The following is a 10998-nucleotide window of genomic DNA, read 5'->3' as shown; positions in this document are numbered from 1 at the left end:
CCTTTTCTGTGCATGCGAATCACCTGGGGCTCTTGCTAAATATGCTGACTGTGATTCATTAGGTCGGAGGCGAAGTAGGAGCCTCTGCATTTTTAACGCGCTCCAGGTGATGCTGATCTGCTGACCCTCGGAGTACACGAGGGACTCGAGGTCTTCACCTCCCGGCCAGGTGTGCATATGCCCAGCCTCGGCTTTCCGGCTCGCTGTCCCGCGCGTCCCTGGCCTTCCGCCGAGAGGGGAGGAGTCGGGGGCGGAGCGGGAGGAGTGGCGCGGCCCCCGCGTGGGTCCTGCCGGAGATCACCTCGGCCCCTTGGCGAGGAAGCCAAGCTGCGGCGGCGCAGGAGGGGGCGGGTTCGGCGAGGGCGCGGCCTCTGGGAGGGGGGCGCACGACGCACATCCCCCGCGCTCGCCCGGGCCACTAGGGAGCCTCGCGGCAGTCCGGTGCCCCACTTGGCAATCCGCTCCGCGCTGCTTCCTCGCGCCCGCCTCCTCTTGTCACCTCCCGTCTCAGCCTCCTCGCTCCATCCCGGCTGTATCCACCGCCATCCGAGTGCCTCAAAGAGCGAGAGGTGGTGCGCGGGACCGCAAGGCGCGTCCTCCAGCGGACCCCGGCTCGGCCTTGGTGGGGGCACGGGCGGCAGCATGGACACCAAACGCTGCTTTGCCAATCGCTTCGATGACTACCAGGGCAGCCTGCTGGCGGGCCAGTGCGAGGAGGCGGTGGCGCCCTTGGTCACCGCCACCATCGAGCGCATCCTCCAGGAGCTGCCCCCGCTCGGGGGCGGCCCGGAGGGCCGGGGGGCGGCAGCCGCGGCCAGCAGCTGCCAGTGGGGACTGTACGGCGGCGTGGCCGGGGTGGCCTACATGCTCTACCACGTCTCTCAGAGCCCGCTCTTCGCCGGGGCTCGGGAGCGCTACCTGCGCTTGGCCAAGCGCCTCATCGACGCGTGCGCCCGCGCTGAGGAGTGGGGCGAGCCGGACGCCGACACCCGCGCCGCCTTCCTGCTCGGGGGCGCGGGTGTGTACGCCGTGGCCACGCTAGTGTACCACGCCCTGGGCCGGCCCGACTACGTGCAGCCGCTGGGCAAGTTCCGGGCTCTGTGCGCCGTCTGCGCGCCCGTCTCCTTCCTCGAGTGCGGCTCCGACGAGCTATTCGTGGGCCGCGCGGGCTACTTGTGCGCCGCACTCGTTCTCAAGCAGAAACTCGCCCAGGAGGTAAGAGGCCACCCCGGCCGCAAGGGGGCGCGTGCCACCCTACCACCCGGCTCCCGGCTCCGGGAGCGGCGCCCCGGCTGTTCTCCATCTCTCTTTGTTACTCTTTTGACTCTGGTTTCTTGAGGCTCTTGAGGTTTATCCCCTGCTTTTGTCCGTCTCCCCCCGCCCCACCCTCCCCACTGCTTTCAGTCTCTCAGTTGGGATTATGCGCCTTTGCTCTTTGTTGGTGTTTTACTGAGACATGGCATCTCCCCAAATGCCTCTTTGCCCAGGTGTTGTCTGGAGGTCCTTTCAAGTGAGATTTTTTAATATCCCAAATGAAAGAGATTTCCCTTCCTTTAAACCCTCCTGTCAAAAGCTGAAGTACCCTCGCATGTCAGAGTACTAGAAACTCATAGAAGTTTGGGAATGGGCTGATCTATGCTAGTATTGTTTCCATCATTAAGGTGAAGGTAAGTTGTTTCTGCGACCCCCGGGTCTGTATGTGCTTCCTGTGTTGCTTTCTATTCAGTAAATTGCACGGGTCTTATAAAATGCATCTCTGAGGGGAGTGTCCTCTTTTAAATACATAAATATAGACAGAATTCTACACTATTGTAATCGAAAGTGCCCCCCCCCCATTTTAAAATGAATCGTTAGGATTGTCAAGACGACAGCATACTTGACAGGGCAGGTTTTCTTAATGAATAGCTTTCCAGGGGCTCCTTGAAGTGAATCGGATTTCACAACTATATGTGTTTGGTTTTTGTTGTTGTTTTTTTTTTTCTGGATTCACTTTGAATACAGCGCGTGGATATTAGAAGAGAGAGTGCCAGTTTCTGTGGTGTAGGGAAAAAAAAAAGTCCTCCAAAGGATCATAGTAACTAGAACTGAAAGAGAAGCACTTCATTCATAACCCACTGGAGCCAAATACTGTTTAGGGAGGAAGTGACACATTTAACTTGGCTCCATTTGGGTGAGAGAAGCGTTTGAAGACAAATTAAAGGTACACAGTGTTTTTAAAGTGTAATTAACTTAGATAACCTCTACAGAGGCAGTCTTGATTTTTTTTTTTTAATTTATAGCAGATGAGGTTAATTCAAGTAAGAAAGATTACCAAAGACTGTGCACTGTGCTAGCAGGGAAGCAAAGGGTTGTGTGACAAAGTTGTGTTGAAATAGTTCACTCTGCTTTGGAGTCACTGTTACCAGCTAGCAGTTTCCCAAGGGCCTTTCCAGTTGTAGAAAACCTCTGAGAAGGCCACCAGGCTATTTACATATCATTTGCATTATATTTGCATCTGCTCCTCAGACCTTGCAGTCTGGTAGCAGGCGATTTTCAAGTTTGTGGGGATTTCTCCCCCTAGTTGTTTTCCTTACACATGGTGCTTTCCCTTTCTATGCTTTTCTCCAGAATGGAATGGCAGAGTGGGAGAACTATCAGGTCATGCGCAGGTGGCAACCGATCAGAAGGACTCCTTGCCTGAAGACTGGTGGCCCAGGGCCAGTCTGCAGTGCTGATCCACAAAGACATTTCTTAAGACCTCTCTTGTGCCCTGCTGCCAAACTGGATCTATCTTTTTATACTAATCAAGTGGAGGTGCTCTAGCCCCTGCTCCCAGGAGACAGAACAAATTCGAAGGCTGTTTTTTTTTTTTTAAAAAAAGCAAAGAAAAGCTCTTAACCTGAGTAAATCAGCTAGTCTCAGTGGCAGCCTCAGCTGTGGTCATCCAAAAAGTTCAGGCATGAAAGGACAGATACTAAGCATGCCAGGCTTGAAGCCCTTTGAGGGGAAAATACAAGTCTTCTGCACCATCCCCACCCCCATGTCCTAGCCTGCATATGGCTTTGACCTCGGTAGATGATCCATAAACCTTGATTAAATTGAATTGCAAACTTCTGTCATTTCTCTATGAATAATCTGTCATTCTGCCCTGGGTTTCTTTCTCTCCAATGTCATTTATATTCACTTTCCTCTTGGCAGTGCCCTCGGTTATCACCCTGGTCGAACTCCTCCCCACCCTACTTGACACATCTCTGCTACCTAATAAATAGTTGAATGAGTGAATCACCCTGTACTGGGATTAGTACTCTCAGCTAGTTTCTCTCACTCCAGCCATTCCATGTACCTCTGAGAAACCAGGCTGCTTATAAACACTTTTCATTATGTCACTACCCTGCTCAACGTCCTGCAATGGCTCCCTATTTCCTTTTCTCCAGTGGCTGCTCATCTCACAGTGAAAGCCAAGATCCTTAAAATGGCTGACAAAGCGCCATGTGATCTGACCCCAGCTTACCTACTCTACTTTTTGCTCACTCTGCTTCAACCACATGGGCCTTCTTGCTGTTTCAGGCATTTATTGTCTCAGGGTGTTTGTACTCGCTCTTCCCTCTGCTTGGAATACTCTCCCCCTATCTCTTTTTATAGTTATCTCTCTGACCTTGTCTGGGTTATCTCCTAAATGAGTCCTTCCCTATCCACCTGATTTAAGACTGCCACCTGTCCCCTGACTTAGGCCCTTTTCTTGCTTCATTTAACTTATTTTCTTTACGTCTTCTTAACTTAGAATGTAGCTCCATAAAAAAGGGTTTCCATTTCATTGATGGACTTAAGCATTAAGATTGTACCTGGTACATATGTGGGTTCTCAACTTTCCTTGTTTTGGTTGTGGTGGAAATATTTTCGATGCTTTGCTTCATCTCTCAGTTCTAATAGCATCCCATTTACCAGTATTTTCCTTTATGGTGGTGCCTTTGATATTATGTTTAAAATAATCCTTTCCTGTTTCCGTAAGAGCTTAAAAAATCCTTTCCTACTGCCAAGGTATCAGTAAGTATTTGTTGAATGTGTGAATGAACACTACTTTCTTACAAATTTGACCTCAAAGCAAGCTTAACCACTAGACCAGTGTTTGTTAAACTTTAACATTATAGGCATCACCTACAGATCATGTTAATAAAATGCAGATTTTCTTTCAGCAGACCTGATATTAGGCTTGAGACTCTGAATTTCTGTCAAGGTGCTGCTGACAGTCCAGGGATCACGCTCTGAATAGCAAGGCAGTAATACATTACTACATGGATTTTGGCATTATACCAGCCCCGTCTATTAAGATGTTGTTTTGTGAAGCTTGTATATTTATTTATAAAGTTGTAGTTTAGAATACTGATTACTGTATCCTACCATACTTTTGTTTTAACAACCTGCAAGAGGAATTTCTGTCAGGGCTTTGAAACAGGAAGAGTTGTGCTCCTCCTGGAAATGAATTGAATCTTTTTAAATCTCCAGGCTGAGTTGTATAACTGATCATGTTGCTCACTTTATGTTGACTCCTAGGAAGCATATGGTCAGAACTATGGTCCACATAGCTTGTGTACAATACTGTATCACCTGTATTCTTATATACTAAAATTTACATTCGGTTTATCTGTATTTTTTTTCTTCCTTCATTTACCCTTTTCTGAACTTTCTTCCTTACATCTGATTTTATTGTTTGTATTTGTTTAGAAGATTCAGAGATGGAAAAAAGTGTGTGTATGTAGACAGAGAGACATAGAGACAGAACCATTCTCTCCAGGTAATATATTTTTTATTAATTTGGCCTTCCTGGAAATACTCCAGGGAAATAGCTTAGAGCAGGGGTCCCCAACCTCCAGGATCTAATGCCTGATGATCTGAGGTAGAGCTGATGTGATGATAATAAAAATATTAAGTGCACAGTGAATGTAATGTGCTTGAATCCTCCTGAAGCCATCCCCACCCCCCATCCATGGGAAAATTGTCTTCCAGGAAACTGGTCCCTGGTGCCAGAAAGGTTGGGGACTGCTGCCTTAGAGGGTTTGGTAGGCAGATATCCTTAAGAAATGGAGCACTGAAGTCTTAAGAAATCACACTGTAAACACTTGCATTGGTTTGTTCTGCTTTCCAGATTGGTGGAAATGTAGCAGGGAAAAGGAAGTGAGAATGGTGGTGGGGTAAAGGGGAGGCCTGGGAACCACAGTTAAAATAATAACTTTTGCTCCTTGGTGACCTTGGACAAATAATTTTAACACCTTGGAGCCTGAATTTCCTCACTTGTAAAATGGACAAATGACAGCTTCCTCCTTCGCTTATTCTGTCATTCACTCACTCAGTGAATGTCAGGTTTCTCTGTATGCCCGGAACCTTGCTAGATGCCAGGGTTGAGCAGTGAACAAAAATCAATACAGTTATGTTGTCAGAAGTGCCCTCAGAAGGAAGTAAACAGGAAGTGCTGGCGGGGTGGGAGCGGGCGGGGTGCTGCCTGGCATACATTAGCGGGGAAGGATTCTCGGTGGAGGTGACGTCCTGGCTCATCACTGAAGCATGAGAATGAAGCAGCTGCCTTAAAAGCAGGCATTCCAGGCTGAGGGGATGGCAAGGACAAAGCCCCCGAGGCAGGAAACTGCTTGGAGATTTCCAAGAAAAGGAAGGTGGTGGCCCGGATGAAGAAGAGTGAGCAAAGGCTAGAGAGCTAGAGGCCAGGGAGGAGCTGTGAGCAGGGGAAAGGCAGGTCTGGCCGGGTAAAGTTAGGAGTTGGGCATTTGTTTCAGTTGGAAATAGGGCAATGTCTTCATCTGATTCACCTTATAAAACAATGATACAGATTGGTATTCTGTATAGACAGTGGATTGAACAGTATTAAGAAAGGTCACAGGAGGACTTTTTAGAGGGAATCTAAAAACCCCTTTCGTGCCAAGGACTCCTTTGTAAATCTGGTAAAACCTCCAGTACTTCTTTCGAGAAGAACGTTTTAAGATGCAGAAAATAAAACACGCAGGATTACAAAGGAAGCCAATTATCTTAACATTCAGTTACCAAAACATTTTCAAAACGTGTGATGCACTAGCATATGTGCTGCTTGATTAACACATTCAGTGTGGTTTTGCAGTGGGACCTAAGGAGTATGGTACTTTTGCAGCAGTGATGAGGGGCAGTGATATTTCGAGATGTCTTCAACAACTGCAGTGTGACATGATCGTATCTGTGATTTCTATAGGTGGCAAAGTCACGAGTACTCCTGGTGTTTCGTGGTCTGCGTTTGTAATAAAGGGAAATGCCAAGCTGTTTAAATAAGGTTGGAGAAAATAGAGATGTGATTTTCTTTTCTTGGCCAAAGGGGACTGGTCTGGAGGTGGCTGCGATGACTCACCCAAGATAAAGTGCCTAGTGTAGTGCTTGGCACAGAGTAGCTGCTTAATGAAATCCATGTTATGCCCCTACTAACAAAAAATCAAAAGTGATTCTGAGCATCACATAGACAATTATGCCCAAGGAATCTATCTTCCTGCCATGATTAAAGGAAAAAGCCTTTTGCTAGATTGTTCACTGGGTCCTTAACTCATTCCTAAGCATGTGGTTGGCAGCTAAATGGGGATGCCCTTAGCTGGATATAATAGAATGTCTGATAGAAAGTGATTTATAAATAATGGGAACACTTATGACCTCACTTGACAAGGATTGTAGAGCTAGGTTATTCCAGGATTGGTTAAGTAACTCAGGAAAATCATCAGAACCCAAGCCCTCTCCAACCTTTTTCTGTGCTGTTCTGGGTGTGTGAGCTGTGCATGCTAAGCTGATTTAATCATGTCCAACTCTCTGCGACCCTAAGGACAGGCTCCTCTGTCCATGGGATTCTCCAGGCAAGAATACTGGAGTGGGTTGTCATGCCCTCTTCCAGGGGATCTTCGTGACCCAGGGATCGAACTGGTGGCTCCTGCGCCTCCTGCATTGCAGGCGCATTCTGTACCACTGAGCCACCAGGGAAGCCTTGGTGAGCTGTAGCACTCTTAAGGATTGCAAGATGGCTACTGCCTTTCCAAGCATTGTGTTCTCATATAACTGAGGCTGGGTTTTTTTTTTTTTTCCTTGAATTTTTTTCTTATCATATGGAACAGTCTGTCCTTAAAGAATTTCCATTCTGCCTCATTGCCCAGCACTTGGTCAGCAACCCAGCTCTGACCACTCCTGGTTTCTGGGGAGGCCAGAACGGCTCGTATTCTTTATTTCCAGCCTCTTATCAGCGGATGCAGATTCTTTCAAGAAAGGAAGAGGGAATGGCTGTTGGGTGGTTACCAAAGTGTCTGCCTTTTGGCTCACTTACCAAGGTCTGTCTCATGACTTCCCACTTCCTTGACTCTTGTCAACAATATTACACCTCCTCCAGATCCTGTTTTGATTTTGTTTGGATAAATACCCAGAAGTGGGAATGATGGATCATATGCTAGTTCTCTTTTCACTTTTTTGAGGAATATCCATACTGCTGTCGGTAGTTGTTATACCAATTTAGGTTACTACCAACAGTGTACAGGGTTCTCTTTTCTCTGCATCCTTGCTAACACTTTTTGATGATAGCCATTCTGAGAGATGGAGAAGGCAGTGGCACCCCACTCCAGTACTCTTGCCTGGAAAATCCCATGGACGGAGGAGCCTGGTAGGCTGCAGACCATGGGGTCTCGAAGAGTCAGACACGACTGAGTGACTTCACTTTCACTTTTCCCTTTCATGCATTGGAGAAGGAAATGGCAACCCACTCCAGTGTTCTTGCCTGGAGAATCCCAGGGACGGGGGAGCCTGGTGGGCCGCCGTCTGTGGGGTTGCACAGAGTCGGACACGATTGAAGCGACTTAGCAGCAGCAGCAGCAGCAGCATTCGAGAGATGTGAGAATATACCTCATTGTGCTTTTGATTTGCATTTCTCTAATGGTTAGTGATACAGAATACCTTTTCATCCAACTGTTGGCTGTTTGTATTTCATCTTCAGAGAGATGTCTATGCAGTTCCTCTGCCCATTTTTAAAAATGAGTTGTTTGCTTTGTATTTGTATGAGTTCTTTATATATTTTGAATTTTAACCTCTTATCAAAACGTGGTTTACAGGTATTTTCTCCTACAGTGTAGGTTGCTTGTTCTTTTTGTTAATTGTTTCTTTTGGCTGTGCAGAAGCATTTTAGTTTGATGTAGTTCCACTTATTTTTTGCTTTTGTTGCTTGTGCTACTGGTGTTATATCTAGAAAATCATTGCCAAGACCAATGTAAAGGAACTTTTCCCCTATGCTTTCTTCTAGGAGTTTTACATTTTCAGATCTTGTGTTTGTCTTTAATCCATTTCAAGCTCATTTTTGTGAATTGTGTAAGATGGGGTCCAGTTTCATTTTTCTGCATGTAGTTATCCAGTTTTCTCAATACTGCTTATTATTGAGAATATTCTTTCCCCATTAAGTATTCTTGGCTCTCATATCAGATTTTAGTTGACCATATATGTGGGACTATATTTATGGGCTCTTGATTCTGTTCCATTGAACTGTTTTTATGTCAGTACCATACTGTTTTGATAATATAACTTTGTAATACAGTTTGAAATCAGGAAGTATGGTACCTGTAGCTCTGATCTCTTTCTCAAGATTTATTTGGCTCTTTGGGATCTTTTTTGGTTCTGTATGAATTTTAGGACTCTGTTTTTCTTTCTGTGAAAAATGACATTACAAATTTCAGAGCAATTGCATTGAATCCATAGATAGCTTTGAGTAGTGGTGGTGGTTAGTCACTAAGTCGTGTCCAACTCTTGCCATCCCATGCACTGTAGCCTGCCAGGCTCCTCTGTCCATGGGATTTCCCAAGCAAGAATACTGGAGTGGGTTGCCATTTCCTTCTCCAGGGGATCTTCAGGTATCCAACCCTGGCCTCTTGCACTGCAGGTGGTCTCTTGCATTGCAGGCAGATTCTTACTGACTGAGCCACCAGGAAAGCCCAGTATGATTACTACAGTCATGTTCTGGTAAAGGATCAATTGTGTCTGATTCTTTGAGACCCATGGACTGTAGCCCACCAGGCTCCTCTGTTCATGGAATTCTCCAGGCAAGAACACTGGAGTGGGTTGCCATTCCTTCCTTCAGGGGATCTTCCCAACCCAGGGATCAAACCCAGGTCTCCTGCATTGCAGGCAGATTCTGTGGCTCAGATGGTAAAGCGTCTGTCTGCAGTGCAAGAGACCCAGGTTCAATTCCTGGGTTGGGAAGATCCCCTGGAGAAGGAAATGGCAGCCCACTCCAGTATTCTTGCCTGGAAAATCCCATGGACTGCAGAGCCTGGTAGGCTACCGTTCATGGGGTTATAAAGAGTCAGACACGACTGAGCGACTTCACGATTCTCTACCATCTGAGCCACCAAGGAAGCCCTTAGTAGTATGAACATCTTAATAATATCAGTCCTTCTGATCCATGAACACAGAATGTCTTTCCATTTATTTATCTTTAATTTCTTTCATCAAAGTCTTACAGTTTTCAGTGTACAAAATTTTCACCTCCTTTGTTAAACTTACTCTTCAAGTATTTTATTTTTGATGATATTATAGTGGGATTTCTTTATTTTTCAGATAGTTTGTTGTTTTTTTAGCATATAGAATCATAACTGATTTTTGTATGTTGATGCTATAACTGCAACTTTACTGAATTACTAGTTCCATCAATTTTTTGGTAGAGTCTTGAGAATTTTCTGTATGGAAGATTATATCATCAGCAAAGTTTTACTTCTTCCTTTCTGATCTGGACATCTTTTATTTCTTTGTATTGCCTGATTGCTTTGGCTAAAACTTCAGTAGTATGTTGAATAAGAGTGAGAGTGGGCAGCCTTATCTTGTTCCTGATCTTGGAGTAAAAGTTTTCAACCTTTTACCACTGAGTATGATGTTAGCTGTGGGCTTGTCATATATGGCATTTATTACGTTGAGGTATATCCCTTTTATACCCAATTTGTTCACTTTTTATCATGAAAGGATGTTGAATTTTGTCAAATTCTTTGTCTGCATCTATTGAGACAGTAATGATTTTTATCTTTCATTATATTAATGTGAGGGATTCCCTGGTAACTCAGATGGTAAAGAATCTTCCTGCAGTGAAGGAGACCCGGTTTCGAACTCTGGGTCAGAAAGATCCCCTGGAGAAGGGAATGGCAACCCACTCTAGTATTCTTGCTGGAGAATTCCCTGGATTGAAGAACCTGGAAGGCAATAGTCCATGGGGTCTCAAAGAGTTGGACAAGACTGACCAACTAACACTTCCACTTCCATATTAATGTGATGTATCACATTTTTAAAGGAAAACATTTTTTTTTTATTCCTTCCATCACTTATTGAACAGACTATGTGGCATGCAGTGTCCTTTGTACTATGTATACATTTTTATTTTCATTTTTTCAACTGTACTGAGGTATAATTGACAAAATTGTAAGATATTTAAAGTGTGCATTGTGGTGGTTTGATGTATGTATACTTTGTAAAAGAATTCTCACCATATAGTTAAGTAACACATCCATTGCCTCACATATTTGCATATGTTGAACCATTCTTATATCCCAAGGATTAAGTCCTTGGGTATGATCCCATTAATGTGCTCTTGAATTCAGTTTGCTAGTATTTTGTTAAAATTTTACATTTATGTTCATCAGGAATATTGGCCTATAGTATTCTTTTCTTGTAGTGTCCTTTTCTGACTTTTTAGTATGAGAGTAATTCTGGCCTCATAAAATGAAGTTGGAAGTGGCCCCTCCTCTTCTTTTGGAAGAGTTTGGGAAGGATTGACACTAATTTTTCTTTCAATGTTTGGTAGTATTCTCTAGTGAAACCATCTGGTCCTGGACTTTCCTTTGTTGGGAGATGTTTTATTAGTGATTCAGCATCCTTACTCATTATTGGTTTGTTTAGATTTGTTTCATCATAATTAACTCTTGGTAAGTTGCATGTTTTTAGGAATTTATCAATTTCTTCTGGTTTTCCAACTTGTTGGCATAT

General features: G+C 44.8%; 1 protein-coding gene across 1 annotated transcript in view; it reads left to right on the top strand.

Moving 5' to 3' along the window:
• Nucleotides 1–357: 357 nt before the first annotated feature.
• Nucleotides 358–10998, top strand: part of LANCL3 (LanC like family member 3) — a 119107-nt gene continuing 108466 nt past the window's right edge. Inside the window, exon 1 of the mRNA XM_070366365.1 lies at nt 358–1215. Within this exon, the coding sequence (XP_070222466.1) occupies nt 643–1215 (573 nt within the window). The 5' untranslated portion in view covers nt 358–642. The remainder of the gene's footprint in view (nt 1216–10998) is intronic.

Source organism: Bos mutus, chromosome X, assembly GCF_027580195.1.
Source record: "Bos mutus isolate GX-2022 chromosome X, NWIPB_WYAK_1.1, whole genome shotgun sequence".
Lineage (NCBI taxonomy): Eukaryota > Metazoa > Chordata > Mammalia > Artiodactyla > Bovidae > Bos > Bos mutus.
The sequence above is the reverse complement of the archived record's forward strand: the minus strand, read 5'-3'. Positions and strand labels throughout refer to the sequence as shown.